Raw genomic sequence first — 20,124 nt, forward strand, 5'->3', positions numbered from 1 at the left:
GAACTGAACCCTAAGTAGGTCAACCTAAAGCTCATGGAATTAAATCTCCGCACCCTTGGTGCTCTAGAGAGAAGCTATGATATATGTACATACATGCATACAAAGAAAGATGGCTTCACATACCCATTTTCAAAACAACCAGATATGCTTGACTTTTAATTTTTTTTTTATTTATTCTAAATCGGCTATATGTAACAAGTTAGTATAAATATTCAAGATTTCTTCTATAAATAATTTTTTAGTGAATGATTGAGATTAAGGTGTGTTTGTATGGATTTTTACATATGTCTCATTTAAGTTGACATTTTTATTAGACTAAGTGTCTAAATTTATTTTAATATAATTATAAGTACCCTGATGAGTCCACGCTGGAGTGGCTCTCGGTCCGTAGATTGTATGGGATTTCCAACAGACCGGCCTATATACCCGGTCACCCACCGCTATTTGCAAAGACGGTGGTATCCAAAAGGCCGTATGCTAACACGTTTGGTATCTGGTTTTAGCTTCGACTCGGGAATCGGGATCCTCGCCGTACAGTCCTGGAAAATTTCTTGATATAATTATCCACCAGGAGGGGGAGAAAGAACGAGAGATGGCTTCGCCGCCGGAGAACGATTGCTGCTCGGTTTGCCATGATGATTTCACCCTCCCCTGTCAGGCCAATTGCTCCCATTGGTTCTGCGGTGAGACGCCGTTTTCGCTTTATCTCCCCCCCTCTCTCGGATTTCTCAAGATCCCGCTTCCTACCTCTGCGGTTAAAATAATAAAAATCTCGTTTTTTGTTCTTCGAAAAAAATTAACATTCAAGCATGCCTTGTTGGCTTCTATTTTCTCCTTTAAAATTCCTGGTTTTAGGTCAGAGGTTATGCATGTGCCGTTGGATCCTGGTCTAATTTTGTTAATTGCATCGATCGTCATCCGGAATTTTTCAGTTTTGCTTTGATGTTTGCACCAATTTCAGTGCGTTTGTCGAGGTAATTCTTCGTCGCAAATTGTTTTGTTTGGTGACAGAAACTGAATCTCGACCGGAATAATCGAGGCTGCCTTGTAATGGGTTAATAATTTGATTTTTCTTTTTGAGGAATACGTGTACTATTTTTATGTGTTGATTCCGTCGTTGAGGGAAATAAAAGAACAAGGGAGGAGAATTTGACTCGAATGTGCTGTTGTCCAGTTGCATAGATATTACAGTTAGGGTTCCTGCATCAAATGCGATAACGGTGGTCAATAATATAATATTTGCTGAAGAGGAAGTTTTGATTTTTTTCCTCCCTTTATAATGTTTAGGATCCAACAATATGCCGCAGCAGTGAACTTCAATTTGATGCCAATTCATATTGAATGCTTACAAGTGATGAGTTGAAAATGCACAAAAAATAGGGAACTTGATGTTGGTTTTATGCTTAACAACGAACTTCACCATACATGTTTAGAAAAGCCAAATTAGGAGAGCCTATCATAAGATATGGAGATGATAGAGCTAATTCAGATGTGATATCTCTTTGGTTTAAGGCAGCATATGATAAATTATCACTATAGGTTGGCATTAAGGGAAGAATTGATGTTACATGGTACATGAAGTCATTAGAATCGGTATGAGAACATAGTAAGCATTGAATGTAGTAATTGTAGGACAAATATCTAGTCTAATGGGCTGAATCATATGCTGACTCATAGTCCATACCTTGTTCCATCATATGCTTATTGACTTGTAGTAAGCAGGAGAAAAAAGGATGAGAATTTGACTCAAATGTGCTGTTGTCTAGTTGCAGAGATATTAAAGTTACGGTACTTGCATAAAATGTGATAACGGGGGTCAATAAGCTAATATTTGCTGAAGAGGAAGTTTTGATTTTTTCCCCCTTTATATTGTTTAGGATCCAGCAATATGCAGCAGCAGAGAACTTCATCACAGAAAACTTCAGTATGATGCCAAGGAAGTTCATATTGGATGCTTACAAGCAATGAGTTGGAAATGCAAAAAAATTAGGGAACTTGATGTTGATTCCATGCTTAACAACTAACAGAAAAGCCAAATTAGGAGAGCCTATCATAAGATACGGAGATGATAGAGCTAATTCAGTTGTGTTATTTTTTTAGTTAAAGGCAGCATATGTTAAATTATCACTATAGGTTGGCATTAAGGGAATAACTAATGTTACATGGCACATGAAGTCATGAAAATCTATATGAGAAAATGTATGCATTAGATGGAGTAATTGTAGGACAAGTATCTAGTCTAGGGGACCTGAATCATATGCCAACTTATAGTCCATACCTTGTTCCATCATATGCTTATTGACTCGTAGTAAGCATTAGAAAAAGGATGAGAATTTGACTCGAATGTGCTGTTGTCTAGTTGCAGAGATATTACAGTTAGGGTACCTGCATCAGATGTGATAACGGTGGTCGATAAGCTAATATTTACTGAAGAGGAAGTTTTGATCTTTTCCCCCTTTATATTGTTTAGGATCCGGCACTATGCAGCAGCAGAGAACTTCATCACAGAGAACTTCAATATGATGCCAAGGGAAGTTCATATGGGATGCTTACAAGTGATGAGTTGATAATGCAAAAGAATTAGGGAACTTGATGTCGATTTCATGCTTAACAACTAACTTCACTATACATGTTTAGAAAAGCCAAATTAGGAGAGCCTATCATAAGATATGGAGATGATAGAGCTCATTCAGATGTGATATTTCTTTGGTTTAAGGCAACATATGATAAATTATCACTATAGGTTGGCATTAAGGGAAGAACTGATGTTACATGGTACATGAAGTCACTAGAATCTGTATGAAAGAATAGTAAGCATTGAATGTAGTAATCAAAGTTAGCCGAACTGGTACCGGGATCCGTACCGGTCAGTGAATGGGTCGGTACGACACTGGTTCAGTACCATACCAATACGGTATTTTTTTTGAGTTTTTCAAGTTCAATTAATTGGTAATCAATCTTTTTCAATTTTTTCAATGATTTTAAGTCTAATTTTATGTTTTTTTTGATTTTTTTTTATGTTTCTATAATTTCGGCTTAACTTAAATGATGCATCTTGTTGTTTTAAAATGATACAAAATATAATATGATTAATGAGTTGTTGCACGCTACAAGAAGTAATATAAAATATTCTCAAATTAAGTAGTGAGGTAAAAAAATATGAAATAATATAATCAATTAGATATATTTAAAGTATAACATATATTCTAGTATCTAAAATCTCGTCGAGTGGCGATGCTTCTCGTAGATATTCGGATTATTAGCATAGTCAGAAGGTACATTAGCCTACCTCTCTAACCAAGCAACGTTGTAGTTTTGTAGTCTTTGTATCACAATATGTCAAGAAGTTGATAATGTTCCGCTTGGTAGGATCGGTCTAACCATCACACATCACCGTCAGTCCATATGTGGGCTACTTACTCTTTTATGAGGTAATCCACTTTTTTAGCTCATTATTGTTAAGAAGCTCACTATAAATGTTCTTCGGTCCTAAATGATCTATACTGGGATCGGCAGCCTGTATGGAGGAAATGACAGACCTATAGTACGTATTATTTGCCATATTCGCTGGAATGTGGCTGAAGTGGAATCAGGATCCAATAGGTCGTCATATATTTTTCTTCTTATCCTTCTTCAGCATTATGTCAACCCTTTGCTGCTTCGAATTCCTGCTAGAGAAGGCATGCATATCTAAATCATGGATGACTGTTCCTAGTGGAATCTCTTAGATGACTTTTTTTTTGCTATTAAAAGCCTATAGCATAGATACAATGCAGTCACCGCCCCTGTCGACGACCTCTTTAACTGAGAAGGTCCTCCTGAATTCTAGGTCTGCCCTGTTGCTCGCAAAATTAGAGTTTGACTCGTAGTATGAGGGCCCCAATCAAGCTCTTTGCCTGGCCACCTCATCTTGCTGCCATTGATCATTCTGACTCACCTGCATGGTAGCCTGAATCTGTGTCTCGTCATCTAGAGCAGACACCTCGTTTGTCTCCTTAAAGTGATAGAAAGGTGGCTCTGCACTCGCCGGTCCACCTCCACCTTCATGAAAACCCTCTCCTTCGCTGCTTTGAAATCAACAAAATGTTTTTTCATTAGCTGTCAATCCTTTTGTGGGCATTTTCGGCACAAATACGTCGGGGTAACCACCAGCTAACTGCTATTTTAACCTGGTTACCCCTCCTCTCTTGAACTCTGTGTTGCATCAGTTGCACTTTCAATAATGCCGATCCGAGAGCATTTGCCTATGATTCCAACTAATATTACGCTATGACTTCTTTTTTTTTTGATGATTTAATTCCTGTAGGTTTATACATTGGCTTATCAATTATTTAAAAATAGCAAAATTTTGTTACGATTAAGATATTTTTTTACCTCAGAAAATATATTTGATTTATCTAATACATAATACTAATTTTTCATATTATTTATTTATTTATATATTTTAATAATTTTTAAATTTAAAAATATGTTTAAATATCATATATTCAAAAAATATGTTTTCTACTTCAGAAAATACTTCTGAATTATGTAATATGTACTAATAATTTTTCATATTTTTGGTATTAATTATATATTTTTATTTTTTTAATTTTAAAATTATTTTTTAAAAATAAATATTTTAAAAATTAAGTTTAACTCAGATCCATGTAGAACCCAATAATGGATGCTACATATATTTTTTAGGCTCATGGGTATGCATCAAAAGTTACTTATTTTTTAATTTTTTTTCAAATTTAGGCCTATGCTACTTGCGCATGATCGCATCAAAGATTGAATAAATTGATATCAAATTTTGCTAAAGAGTAGCTTGCATGCCCCTAATATGCTTTTGATTTTACAATTTTTTTTTAATTTTATATTTTAGACATTTTTTATTTTCAATCCAAAAACATATTTTTAAATTTTAAAAATAATATATAATTCAAAAATTAAAATTTTTTTATGTCATCGTGTAGATCATCCATACATCTACCACATATAATAAAATCAAGCCCAAATCAAAAATTTTGGCATGATCTTTTCTTATTTTTCAAATTTTGAGCTATTTTTTAAGCTCAAAAATAAAAATAAAAATAGAGGGAATGAGATAGGAAAGAGAAGGCACACCTTATTCAGGCTTGAATTTTTCTTTAATTGCACTGAATTAGTGTGATTTCGCAAATTAGGAGGAAAGGGAAGCCTTTTAGGCATCTTAAGCCTAAACAAAGCAGAGGAGTTGGGGGGCCTTCTTAACACCTTCTTTTAACAAAAGAAGCGAAGAGGGAGGGGTTCCGATTCCGAATTGGGTCGACTCGATGCGAACCCTTCGGTTCGCACGGAGTTCGAACGAAACTGGTTCGTTCCAAACGGTTCTGGCCGTTTTCAGGCTAGTTTCGGCCGGTTCGGACCTTTTCTGGCCGATTCTGGTCAGTTTGGAAAAGTTCGGGGCTGGAACCATTTTTAATGGGCGAATCGATCCGATTTTCTACCAGGTCTGCTTGGTACGGGCCGAATCAGACGGTTCAGTCCGGTTCAGCCTACCTTGGTAGTAATTATAGGACAAGTATCTTGTCTAGTGAACCTGAACCATATCCCGACTCGTAGTCCATACCTTGTTCCATCATATGCTTATTGAGTCGTAGTAAGCATCAGAGAAAGGGATGAGAATTTGGAATGTGTTGTTGTCTAGTTGTAGAGATATTACGGTTAGGGTATCTGCATCAGATGTGATAATGGTGGTCGATAAGCTATTATTTTCTGAAGAGGAAGTTTTGATCCCCCCCCCTTCCCCTTTATTGTTAAGGATCCAGCAATATGCAGCAGCAGAGAAATTCAGTATGATGCCAAGGGAAGTTCATATTGGATGCTTACGAGAGCTGAGTTGAAAATGCTAAAAAAAAAAGGGAACTTGATGTTGGTTTCATGCTTAACAACGAACTTCACTATACATGTTTAGAAAAGCCAAATTAGGAGAGCCTATCATAAGATATGGAGATGATAGAGCTAATTCAGATGTGATGTTTCTTTGGTTTAAGGCAGCATATGATAAATTATCACTATAGGTTGGCATTAAGGGAAGAACTGATGTTACATGGTACATGAAGTCATTAGAATCAGTATGAGAACATAGTAAGCATTGAATGTAGTAATTGTAGGACAAATATCTAGTCTAATGGGCCTGAATCATATGCTGACTCATAGTCCATACCTTGTTCCATTTGTCACTGTTGATTTTTCTTTGTTTGTATTTGGCGCGAATTAACAATATACTTTTTTTAATTATGGAGTGAATACTATTTTGAATTTACGAATGACAGTTTTAGATTGAGGTGCAAGTGAGTGAAGTAAACCTATATTTGACTTGATCTCGACCCGGATTTGAATAATATCCTCTTGGGTGGGTGAGCCCCAGATCTGGAACCATTTTTTGTACTTTTTAGTTTTAGGTATGACAAAATCTAGCCGAGGCTTAACTAGACACTAGATGTAGCATGCAAAACTCAAACCTGGCCTATATCTGATGGAAGTCAAACTAGTGTTGATTTAAACCTGTCATATAGAAGGTCAGGCTTGGTCTGAAACCTAGAACCTTCAAATCCTGTTCTCGTTTTTGTCCTGCCAGACCTTATCAGGGTATGATTGGCCTACTTGCTTTACTAGTATTTTAGGGTAGCAGAACAAAATTTACAGTTGGTGCCCATTCATTACCGAAGTCCAAAAGACCACTGTCAGATATGCTGCTGTCTATTTAGTTCTACACTCTCAGCTTGCTGTATTTGGATGGTTAGACAACTGTGGAACCTTTTATTAAACTCCAGTTACCTAAGATCAATGATCCATCCTTCTTCCTAAACTCGTAAAACCTAAAACAGATTTGTCTTACCTTTTATTCTCTCATGAATCGAGAATCAGTTTCCTGCTGTCTTTTGTTCAGATCTTGGACAGCTAGCGACAAATTTAATTAAAACTATATCAAACCTATTCCCTTGGTCATTTCAAGCATTGCAAGCCATCCCTATTTGGTCCTGCATCAAAAAAATTGCAAAGATGAGCTCAAATTTTTGGGATGAGGCTTGTTGCTTGTGGAATGCAAAACTGAAAGAAAGGCTTTCATGAAAAGGTAGCTTGCAAGGACAGTGCTAGTCTTGAAAAGTCAAGATTTAATCAAGAAGACTGGTTGCTTGCATTAAGCATTCATTCTTTCTAAAATTTTCAGAAAGATTATGCATATCTTTTGTAAGCAAGTCTTAGCAAAGTACATGGCACAAAAACTATAAGGTTCAACAAGCATGAAAGGTAAGGTTGGCTCCACTAATATTGGGATCCGTATTGGTTGCTTGGTGGTATGGTATCAGTGCCATGCTGTTCCGGTCATTCTAAAACACTTTTATTTTCAAATTTTGAATTGAAGTTGGCATATGGTTTGCTGACTTCAATTTAAAATTTAAAAATAAAAACAAACAGCTTGAAACCTTCTTCCTGGTTCCACTCTCCCTTGTTCTGAAACGAAGATGGTTGGAGAGAGGGGGAGAGGGAGAAGGAGAGAGAGGGAGAAGGAGGGAGAGAGTGAGAGGAAGAAGGAGGGGGGGAGGGAGAGGAAGGGGGAGGGAAACCCTAACCCTAACCCTAGTGAGAGGGAGGGAGGGAGGGAGAGCAGGGGGATGTTACCGGTGATGCTGGGGGGAGGGCAAGCAGCGGATTGAGCCGAGCGATGGGTGGAGGGGGCTGATGAGCGCTCCGAGTGGTTGTGAGGCGCCAACCATGAGTGGAAGATGGGGGGTTCTCTCTCAATCGCGAGGTGGGGGAGTGGAGATGAGTGGGGACCAAGTTTATGGGTGGTTTAAGTCATGCAGATGAGGGGATTGAGCTGGGGGAGGGGATTGAGCCAGGTAATTGAGTCAAGGGGTGGGGCTTAATTGAGCCAGGGCCTTTGTACGGAATAGAAAGGAGAAATTGTTTCAGTTCCCTCTTGGTTTGGCTTGGGACACCCCGAACCGAATGGTTTGGGTGGTATAGCAAACGCTAATTAAAGGTATTGCTCTTAGATGGCCTAAGAAGGAAAAGTATTAGTACCTAAAAGCTGCTATATATTGGATATCTGTCATAATTGTACTTTGACTTGGTACATAGCATTAAGGGGCAATTTAGTCAGAGTGTTGTTAACTAGAAGGCAAAGGAAAAGGAAAGGTCTAATATTTCACAAAATATATTTCTGTTGGTTTAATTAACAATGTCAAGGTTGTTTTTAGTTTGTGTAGGACACCTATCTTGATGTCCAACCTCTAGGATTATCTTAGGATTAGCTGGGTCTCTCTTGCTCCTTCTCCCCATGCTTAAGATGAGTTAGATTAAATAAGTGGTTCATATTGGGCTCCCTCATGTTCCTCTATTAGTAAAACATGATTTCAAGATTCGAAGAATATATTTAATTTTGTTATTTAGTTTTAGTTAGTGTGTTGGGGGATTCAGAGCTTCTTCTTCCTTATTTCTCACCATATTTCTTGCTAGAAGATGTGCAGGACATTGAAGATTTTCAGAGGGAGTGGAGTATAGGGTAGCAATATATATTCACTGATAAGCTTAAAGTGGCGAGACAGGAAAGGCTTTTGCATCACATGGCTGTCATGATTGAATCTCACTTCTAAAACTTTGTTCCTGTGACCACCCTTTCCTTCATTTCATCTATGTCCTAGCATCAGCTTCCTCTCTCTATATATTCCCTAGCTTGGTCTGCACTTTCCTCTTTTATGGTTTGTGAGGGTAGGTTACATGCCTCTATATCAATCTGAATTTATCAAACAGTAAAATCGTTTGGCTAGATGCAAAAGAAAAGTGACTTTAAGTTGGACTAAATGTAGTCTAAATTAAGATTCGTCAAACCAGTATTGGGATCTATACCGGTTAGAATGCTTTTAAGTGTAATTTCTATTTCTAGCAAAATCCACCGAACCGGTATTGGGACCCGTACTGGTTGGCAGCCGGTACGGTTCGGTACCATACGGTGTCACTTTGGGTAGAACAGACACATCCAATTTTTTTTGGAGTTTTCAAGAATTTTTAATTGGTAATCACTCTTTTTAAACTTTTCAATGATTTTAAGTCTAATTTGATGTTTTTTTGATATTTTTTGATATTTTTGTGATTTCGGTTTAACCTATATGATGCATCTTATCGTTTTAAAATAATAAAAATTATAAAATGATTAGTGAGATGTTGGGAAGGCCCAAGAATTTTACCACTTTCAATTGTTGTTGGAAAGGCCTTCTTGGGCCTTCCCAACATCAAATAGAGGCTTAAACAAATTGAAAGAGGGAGCCCGATTCAAAATTGGGTTGACTCGGTGCGTACCGGCCGGTTCGCATCGAGTTTGAACGGAACCGGCCGGTTCATACCAGTTCTGGTCGGTTTAGACCCTTTTCGGCCTGTCAGTTTGGGACCTGTTTCAGCCAGTTCAGTATCGGTTCCGGCTGGTTCGGGGCTAGAACTGAAAAATAGAAGCAAACCTATCCGATTTTGCACTGGGTTGGCTCAATACTGCTCGAATCGGGCAGTTCGGCTTGATTCGGCAGACCATGATTTCTAAAATGCTTTGCATGCTAGAAGCAATATGAAATATCCTAAAATCAATTAGTACGATACAAAAATATAAAAGATACAATCAATTACATATATTTAAAGTACGATGTACATACCGATATCAAAAATTTTGTCGAGTGACGATGTCTCTTGTAAATATTCGGATCATTACCATAATCAGGAGGCACATCAACCCACCTCTCTAACCAATTGACGTTGTAGTCCTTTATGCTCATTCCATAAGGATTGCGCTCTAGGTTATAAGCAGTCTTGGATCTCTCACCGAAGCTTTGGCTTTGAAAGATGTTCTATGGCTAATAATATGGCTGTGGAGGGCCCATCCGAATATGTTGGCAGCAAAATTCGATTCGTAGGATGTTCTGGACTATGTAGGGTAGTAGCTATTAAAAGAGGATACCTCAATGCACCATATCCATATCCATATCGTATGGGTCATAGGCCGCCTGTGGCTGTGGGTCATAGGATTTAACATACGACTTAAAATTTGATACTTTTATAGATTCTGATCTATATGCAAGGTCATCTGCAGTTGCATCGTGTCCTCCTGGACCACCTCGAGGAGTCCGTCTTCCATATACAATCGTATTCTCGCGAGCTCTATCAGCTCGTACACTATGATCCCTATTATGTGTAGCATACATAAATTGGAACTCACCTGTGAATCGAAGACCATCTTGTGGCTGTCGTATAAACGGTGGTCTCATGTCTTTCACTCCCTTTCTAGCCACCAGATTCATGATCATCAGTATTGTCATCACTGCTCTTTCTGATCTCTAAATCTGAGTGAACTAACGACTCCACACTCTCCATCGGGCTACAACTGCCTTTCCTTTCCTTTTTTGCTACGCTAAGTAGCTGTCTTTTTTTCTTCATGCCCCTCTGCCTGGCTATGCTGGATGGATGTTGCCCTCCTGACTGAGTCAACAGGATAGCGTGGTGGCTTTGTCTAAGCAACTCTTGATTATATCTTTGGGAGAATATCTTCGATAAAGAGTCATGCGATGACCGGCTACCTAGTGACCTCTGTGGCTGTGGTTGTGGCTGGTTAGGTGAAAGGATGCATGGAATATTGCGATCTGCCTATTGCCCTTCATCTATCTTAAACTTGCTGGCTAAACTAGAGTGTCGTGGAGGTGATCTTGACTCATCAAGCTCCGACTTCTGTTGCTGGCCGACAAGCTATCTGATCATAGGATCATATATCATCAACAAAAGTATTGTGGATCGGATTCGTGTACTTTTGCTCCATTTTCTTCTGAATTTATTTCGGCCTCAACCTCAGATTGTAGTGAACATAGACAAGGTCGTTGAGGCATTTTTATGTCAGATAATTTTTTTGTTTGCTATGGATGAGGGGGAAGGTGGACTAATTGTGTTCATAACCACTCAAGGAGACCATATAGGGGAGGATGTAGATAGCTAGTTGGTTAAGATTTTTTGCGAATAAACCAAAATAAATCTATCATTTAGCTGCAAAGACATTGAATAAAATTACATATAATATAGTATCATATTAGTGATTATCTAATATCATGTAATAGTTATCGTTGATATGTAATATATCTGGATTCATGTTTTTCTTACTTATGACAACTACCGAGACTCCAAAGCTGTTAATGCCCTTCCTAAATATTTTTATCTATGAAAATGAATCGTGTTATAATATATAATTATTGAAGACACAAGTTAACTTACGCATGTCATTTAAGTTAATTTATCTCTTCTAGATATAGGCCACGACCTTGTGGATCAGGCGCCATCTTGTAAATCATATTACGTAGGGTGACCAAAAGTTTGTCGTCCATATCGGTTCCACTCACGGTGCACTAGAATCTCGGGTTCAGGTAGTAAACTATAGCTAGAGTTTGTAATTATTTTAGTAAAATTGTTTAAGTACAGTAGTCTAATTTTCATGCAAGTTTCTGCCCATCTGATAATCCCCCGGTCGCTCAATGATATCGATGTAGTTTTGGGCATGCATCGAATCTGCCTTCCTGATCTGATTCTTTGCCCTGTCTATCATGTCGGCAGTCTGAAGCGCTTCGCACAATGACTTGATAGCTTTCACTATTTTTTCGGTCCGCTATCAGAATGTCTGCCTCGTCATCAAGCCCTCCATAATGCTTCCCTCAGTACTGGCTCTCGCAAATTTGCTTTTCTGGCACTTGGTATTGATAAATATCTAACACAAACCGTCTTTTCTCTCAAGAAGGCTATCAAGTACAATGTAGTTAGTAACAAACTGTGCCACACTTGGTTTCAAGATCTCTCTCTCTCTGCATACATGCTCATCAGTGATAGAACCCATGCATGGTTATAAATATATCTGGTGATGGTTTAGGCTATCTCTACTGTTTGTTGCACCTTACGAATCTTTGCAATGTTTATCAATATAAGGTCGAAAAAATGTGCAGCACATGAGGTTTAGAAAATGTGGCCATTGCTCCATCAAGATCTCCTCGATTGTGGCCCATTATCAATGACGACTTGTATGACATTCTCCTGTTTTATCTGATCAATCACCTCCTCCATAAATCTGAGCATGTACATGGTGTTGTGGACCTGTTCGGAAGCATGAAATGACTTCTGAAAGAAAATCTTTGTATCGGAGTATCCCAAGAAGTTCAAGCTTCTTTACTTGATAGAACTAGTTTAACTATCATACATCATCGTCAGTCCATATGTGGGCTACTTGATCTGGTATGAGGCAATCACTTTTCTAGCTCATCCTTATTGTTGTCAAGAAGCTCACCATAGATGTTCTTTGGTCCTGGAGGATCTACACTAGGACCGAAAGCCCGTATGGAGAAAATGGTAGATCTATAGTACGTGTTGTCTGCCGTATTCGTTGGAATAAGGCTGAAGCGGAACTAGGATCCAATAGCTCGCTATATATCTTTCTTCTTATCCTTCTTTATCATGGTATTAACTCTCTACTGCTTCAAATTTTTAGTGGAAAAGGCATAAGGATTTAAAGCATAGACGCTGGCTCCTGGTGGAATCTTTCTAGAAGACTTTTTTTGCTACCAAAAGTCTCTAGCATAGATGCAATACGACCACCACCTCTACTGATGACCTTTCTAACTGAGGTCTTCTTGAACTTTGGATCTGCCCTAGAATTCGATTTGTAGTGTGAGGGCCCAAATTGAGCCCTATGTTTGGCTATCTCATCTTATTGCCACTGATCATCCAAGCTCGCTTAAATGGCAGCTTAGATCTGTGTCTCTTCATCTGGAGCGAACGCCTTTTTTGGCTCTCTAGAGTGGTATGACTGTCGCTTGGCGGTCCACCTCTGCCTTCTTCTTGACAACCCTCTCTCCTTCGCTGCTCTGAAATCAGCGAAGTGCTTCTTCATCAGGTATTGAATCTTTTATGAGCATTTTCGATATATAGATACGTTAGAATAACCACCAGGCAGATGCTATTTCAATCTGGTTATTCCTTCTCCCTTGAACTCATTGTTGTATCAGTTGCACCTCCAGTGGTGTTGATTTGAGAGCATTTGTCCATAATCCCAACCAATGTTATGCTTTGGGTTCTTTTTTCTTGATAGTTCTATTCGTGCATGTTTATCAAGCACATTAGTTTATTAATTATTTAAAAATAGTAAAATTTTATTATAATAAAAAATATATTTTCTACTTTTGAAATATTTGACTTATCTAATACACAATACTATTTTTTCATATTTTTTAGATGAATTATATATTTTTAATATTTTTTAAATTTTAAAAATATGTTTAAATATTATAAATTTAGAAAATATATTTTTAATTCAGAAAATACTTCTGAATTTTGTAATATGCAGTACTATTTTTTCATATTTTTATATTGATTATATATTTTTAATTATTTTTAAATTAAAAATAAATTTTAAATATAAATATTTTAAAAAATTAATTTGAGCTTAGATTAATGTAGGATTTTATCATGGATGCTATATATATCTTTCTAAGCCCGTGAGCATGCATCAAAGGCTACTTATTTTTCATTTTTTTTAAGTTTAGGCCTCGACCACTACGTGCATGATCACGTCAAAATTTGAATAAATAGACACCAAATTTTGGTTGAGGATAGCTTGTATGCCCCTAAACAATCTTCTAATCATAGGATTATTTTTTCAATTTTATTTTTTTTATAATTTTTTAATCTAACAATATTTTTTTTAATTTAAAAAATTATATATCTAACAAAAATTAAAGATTATAATGGGATTGTGTATATTATTTATAGATCTATAATATATCATGAAATAATGCCAAAATCGAAAATTTTGGCATGTCCTTCCCTTATTTTGGAATTTCTTGGTATTTTTTTCATGTTGAAAAAAAGGAGGAGATGAGGCAGGGAAGGGGAAACATACGTTGTTTTGAGTTGGAACCTTCTTGAATCGTCGAAATCAGCATGTTTTTGGCCGGAGGGGATTTGAGAAAATGGTGAAGAAAGGTCCTGAGAAGGCTTCCCATTAGTTAAAAAGGAGGGGGGAATCGGTGCGAACCGGCAGGGGGGGGGTACTGGTGTGAATCACCCTGTTCGCACTGGTTTTGCCCCGAACTGTCCGTTTCGAAGCAGTTTGGGGGTGAGTTTCGATTTTCCGAATTGATTTGGTTCCAAGTTGGTTTGGCTCGGTACGGACCAAACCGCCTGGTTCGGCAGACCATGGCCAAAATCATGGAAATTTAAGATGTCCAGCACCTATATTTGTGTAGTCTAGCATTCCAGCATTTGAGCTCTTGGAAATGATTATAATCTTTAGAAGCTCTAGCATGCAGTTGATCTACTCAATGATGGGGTGAATTTTTGTGCAGCTAAGTCTGATCATTTGGAGCCCTTGCATACATGAGCATAATTCTTTGATACTTACAAACACTTTCCCAAGTGGTAGCATGCTATATGGGAATACTGACAAAGTTTTGCCCTTTTCGTTTTCCTTAAATTTTTTTTTGGGAGAAAGTTACTTTAGTAAAGTTATGTTGGTCACACCTATTTCTCTTAGGAAGAATGTGCTTAGCCATTTCCAATTATCTTTCCTCCCATTAAACCATCTCAACAGGTTCCCCATATGAGATAGAGAGCGTGAGTGAAAGGCATGGAATCATGGCCCTTCCCTCCCTCTCTAGACAGATTCGTCCAGTAGGCTTTGGTTTTGTTGTGCCTCACTGTTTTTATGGAGTTTAAGTAGTAGCCTACTAATGGTTGCTCCATATTGGCCTTCTATAATGGTTGCTAAGTCTGGCTCCCAGCTATAAGTCTTTAAAGATCTCAAGGGCCATCACTGTCCAACTTATCTTGGAGAAATGTTTGTAGTAATTCAATTGTGAGTTTGTCTGGATAAGAAGGTGCTGCTTGTCTTTTTAAGTATTTTGACCCTGTGCTTTAGAAGAGTTGAGCCAATATTTGGTTCCCCCCACATTTGTTTATCTGGGATGTTTGACTAAACAAATAACTGAAGCTACCTTTTTTTCATTAATCAAGAAAGTCTGTTCAGCTAAAATGGCCAAATACTTTAACCAGGTTAAGTACCTAAAAAGCGCTTTCAGCTACTCTGAAATCTAAAATTACCCTTTCAATTTCTGCTTTATGGGAATGCCAAAAAAGTTGTTTGGCTGGATAAAAAGGTTGGTTAAAGGAAGTTTTCCTCAGGTTTATTTCTGGTTATTCGTGAAACAGACGTCTTAGTGATGGCATGGTAATTATACCTCTACATTCTCCAGTGTCAGAAGCTTAGCCTAGTGAGTTGCTTTAGGTGATAAGGGTGTGATGTAAATGCTGGCTTACCATGCATCGATTTGTTTGTTGCAGGTAACAAAAATCTTAAGGATGTTATTTTCTGGTTTTTGAATGTATGTGAGCACAATATGTTTGTTTCAATATCTTAACCATCCTACTTTTACAAGTATGATTAAAATACCTCTTAATGCTGTCCCTATGTTAATTAAATAGAACCTGATCTCCACACATTTTTCATATTTGGAGTGGCGTTAGTTTTGTTGCTAGAAGGCTTATGGATTGTGGTTATATAGAGTTGCATTATCATCATCTTCCATCTAATGTCAATTATTATGATGGCAATGTAATCTCAGCCATTCCTTTTATGATTATGATTGGTATGGCCCTATTTTCTTGGCAGTATGATGTGTTATTTTTGACTACAAACTTGGCAGGTTTCGCCACTTCCTGCAAATGTTCATTCATCAATTTGTCGTATATTAATTATATTTTCAGGACGTTGTATATTACGAGTGTGGCATCATGGTTCTGCCCTTCAACCATGCAAATGCCCCATATGTCGGCGTTCGATAACTTTGCTGGTACCTACTGATGCTGCAATAAGTCAACGCCATGATCTGGAAGCTAGTCAAGTTCTGGAAAACGTAAGGAAGTACAATCGTCTGTTTGGTGGAGCTCCAAACAGCCTCATTCAGGTACATTTCCTGTACATACCAACTTCTATCAAGGCCATCAGATTTAAGTGTCTATGACTTTTCTTATTTGGATTGAATGAGAGACCCTTGCCATATGTTCGTTTATATTCTACTTATGTTTTCTGGACACTAGCATCTAGCTCCAAGGGTTTATGTTAGACATGTATCTAGGTCGGATATGTGTCAGGCACTTGGATGCTAATCAAATTCTTCAGTTCCAGTTATTAAAGATCGTTGGAGAGTTGCACTCTTCCAATAATGACTTTAGATGTGAACTTTTGTTCTCTTAGATATTGGTCAAGGACATATGTACTAAAATGACTGAAAATATCATATTTCTTCTTTCTCGTAAAAGCAATATCATATTTGTTAATATTGTTAGGCTAATCTGGAAGTTCGAATGGGAAACATGTAGATCGAAAGACCTTAACTAATAATATCTTTAAAATATATTGCAATATTTTAAATATATAAATACACAATTTAGATAAGCTTGTTAGTTTCTGGCTTGTCCCTATATTTTTTTTTTTCCTTTTGGAGATTCAGATGCTTGGATAAATGTCTGAATCTGATTTTTGCTTCTATGTCGATATCACAGTGTATTCTGCTGCATAAAAAGGGCTTTTAGAGTTTTACAAGATTGACTTCAACCATAAGTATATTCTTCATGGGTAAAAGGAAATGCTTCTGATAATTCTAACATATGCAGAATGGCTTTTTGTGAGGAAAGCGTCAGGGAACAAACTAGTATGCTTCTCATTTTTATTGGACCATTTGCTCCTGTTTTTCTTAAATAATAAGCATTAAGTGTTGAGCAACTATACATGGTTTTATTTATAATTTTTCTTTATTAATTTCTATTGAAGGCCATCAATTCTTGAATCATAAAAGGACAACTCTTTTCCTTTAGATTTGGGCTCCTTTTTTGTTGCCAAATTTTTATCCCCTATCGCGCCACCTTTTAAAACAAGTCACTAGGACGATTCCCATATTTTTTATTGAAAATTATTTACGACATCAGTAGCAAATGCTTAATAATTGATAGATGATAAATCATATCTCTTCCATTAAATGCAAGTATTTGCTATATAACTAAAATTTCCATTAAATGGAAGATACATTTCTGTTTCTTTAGTTTTGTTTTTTAAAGTTCAATTGAATGGTCATCGTCTTTATCATCAACAATATTTCTGTTTCTTTACTTCTCTTCTTAAAGTTCCATGGAATGGTACATATTTTTTGCTTCATTGTTCCTTTGGATTTAACTAATAAATCTCCTGTTAGATCCTAGTTGCACGTCTCTTCAGCCCCATGTTCGTATCTGAGTTTTAAAGTTCTGATTCTGACATTTCTGTTTCTTATAGTTGTGTTTTCAATGGTCATCATTATCATCGTCATCATTATCTCTATTTCTTTAGTTGTTCTTTTAAAGTTGAATCGAATGCTACATATTGTTGGCTTCATTGCTTTTTTGAATTTAACTAATAAGTCTCCAGTTAGATCCTAGTTGCATGATTCTTCAAAACCGTCTTCATATCTGAGTTTCAAAGTTCTGATTCTGACATCACATTTCTTAAATTTTCCTCAGAGGTTGCGGGATCTTCCATTTTTCATTCGGAGGTTGTCAAGAGAACTGATGGACCCTCAAAGGTCTCTTCCTCTAGTCATCAGGGCACGGATGATGTTTGCAGTAAGTTCATTTAAAGGATAATTCCACTGGACATTTTAAGTGATGCAATGCGAAATTGCCTTATATCTTTCCTTGTACTTGCATTTGTTTAATTTAGAGATGTATATGTTTTTTTAGGACATAAGCGTGAGAGTTGAATTCTGACCAGAGTTAGATTTTGACTTGACAAGAACAGAAAAAAAAAAAAAACAGAATTCAGGAACTGGTTGTACATTCTTATGATTTAATTGAATACAAAATGGTATTTGTTAGAAAATAAAAACTTTCAGCATAAAGAAAATCAATTGATTTCTTTGAGCATTTTTTATCATGCATCAGAAAGGTGATCTTTGTTATCTACATTTTTTTAATTAAAAATATATCTAACTTTGTGCTGGGAGCTTCCAAGAGTCTGACATGTCAAATCAGTGTAACATAGGATACGGGCATTCATCTTTCTGGATGGAGGTGACAGAACCAGTAACATTGATTCAGGCTACATCAGTTAGGGTAAATATTAGTTTTAGCATTGCTGGTATTTGTTTGTTCTAACTAGGGTTTATCTAAACGTGCATGTTCTTGCATAGAAAACTAGCACTGGAAGCTAGATTTCCCAGTTTGATTTTAGAGTTGATAGTTTCTCATCAAAACTGAGTATATTCTTTTTGGTACATAAACAAGTGTAAGTCTGTACCAACACCCATACATTGACACACACTAAAACAGAGCTTAATTAGTATTCTAGGAGTTTGGAACCTTAAAAACTCAACAACACCCCCCCTCTCTTTTTCTCTCACTCGTGTCAACCATCCTTTCCAATCATGTGCTGATGTTCGCTCCTGTCATTATTGTAAACCTTATTTCCCCCCTGACACTATTTGAAATGGATGCATAGCCCTCAAATGACAGCAATTTTGTTTTGTTTGTGTGGATCTACATCTATCAATTTAGATTTTCTTTAATCTTTGGGCCAATGCTTGGGTTTCAAGGTGTGATTACTGTTTTTTAATTTTCTTTTTTATGGCTAATGAACTGATATATAAATTGTAGATGGCACTTAGTGCGATCTATGTCTTGAGCCCAGTGGACATTCTTCCAGAAGGTAATGCAACATTCAATTGATTCTCATCACACTTTCTTGTATTTGATGATATCATCTATTGTATTTTTAATATCATCTGTGTATGCTTTTTATACAGGAGTATTGGGGATAGTGGGTTTGTTGGATGATTTTTTGTTCCTGCTGATTGTTTTTCTCCATCTGGCTGCTATATATCGATCTGTACTTGTTTATCGGCATGGAAGCCCTTGAATTGAATGGTTGTTCGTGGTCTAAACATTGTGTGCATCGTGTAGAACTTATTTTTCTAGTAAATCTCGCAAAATAATAGTCAATAGTTGAATTCATTTGAAGAGTGTTATTTCTTTGGTGGTGCTTCTTTTCTAGTGTTTCCAATAACAATCTGTTTTGCAGTACAAAGAAACATACACCAAATTGTTATTTGTAAGGGGTTTTTCATGCATGCTAATTTTATTTGCTACAGGAGTATAGAAACATGAGTTCTCAAAAATCAAAAGAGCATATGTTTTGTGCTGGCATTTATGGTGATTGCAATGGTAGCTCAAAACACATGCTTTTTTGATGTTAGAAAAGTCACGTTTCTGTACGCCTGTAGCAAATCACTGGCGTGCATGAAGAATTCTTTACAAATGCCAATTTGTTATATATTACTTCATTTTGCAAAAGAAACAGCTATTGGGAACACTAGACAGGAAGTACCATCAAAGAAATCTCACTCTTCAAATGAATTTACCTGTTGACTGTTATCTTGAGAGAGGAAAAAAAATCCGATGGCATATTCTATGTATGTGATCTGTGATTATAAAAAAACTACCTCCCAACTCAAAGATCTGCAGCCATTTACTGTGAATACTATCATGCTTGTTCTTTATAATTTAGAATGATGGGCAAAAACTTTGGAGAAAGAAGTTTGATAAGTTACAGGGTTAAGAGGGTGTGTATAGAGAGAACCAATTGTTGACTGTTGTAGGATTGTTGCTATGCGCACCAAGCGTATAAAGCTCCAGTATCAACTTCTGAATCTGAATTTTTTTTTTTGTTAAAACCTTGGTCCCATGGCCAAGCAAAAAAGAGATTTTACAAGCAATAACAGAGATGTTAGGTCATATTACAAAAATGTACTGCTTCCTTTTTCTCCTGTAGACATAATCCTGTGCAAACTATGGATTTGTAAACAGTTCCAAGGCACCACGCAGGGCAAGAAGCCAATAAAAGTAAATAGAGGTGGCAATTTACACCGCCCCATTGGGTTCCTAAGCTGACTCACTAATGGGGTAGGTTTTATTTGACTTGTAGGGGAAAATTTGTAGCTTTATCCAATCTTCTCCACCCAACCCGTCTGGCTAACTCAATATGTTCCGTTTTGTCCT

The 20,124-nt window shown here is 36.9% G+C and overlaps 1 protein-coding gene across 1 annotated transcript; it reads left to right on the forward strand.

Moving 5' to 3' along the window:
- The first annotated feature begins 441 nt into the window (after positions 1 to 441).
- On the forward strand, positions 442 to 19,671 carry LOC103711272 (E3 ubiquitin-protein ligase RNF170). The gene is made up of 5 exons (XM_008797359.4): positions 442 to 683; positions 15,805 to 16,004; positions 17,593 to 17,694; positions 18,724 to 18,775; positions 18,873 to 19,671. The coding sequence occupies exons 1-5, from the start codon at positions 593 to 595 to the stop codon at positions 18,983 to 18,985; spliced, it is 558 nt and encodes a 185-aa protein (XP_008795581.1). The 5' UTR covers positions 442 to 592; the 3' UTR covers positions 18,986 to 19,671.
- The last annotated feature ends 453 nt before the right edge of the window (positions 19,672 to 20,124 follow it).

This window comes from Phoenix dactylifera, unplaced genomic scaffold (assembly GCF_009389715.1).
Source record: "Phoenix dactylifera cultivar Barhee BC4 unplaced genomic scaffold, palm_55x_up_171113_PBpolish2nd_filt_p 000167F, whole genome shotgun sequence".
Lineage (NCBI taxonomy): Eukaryota > Viridiplantae > Streptophyta > Magnoliopsida > Arecales > Arecaceae > Phoenix > Phoenix dactylifera.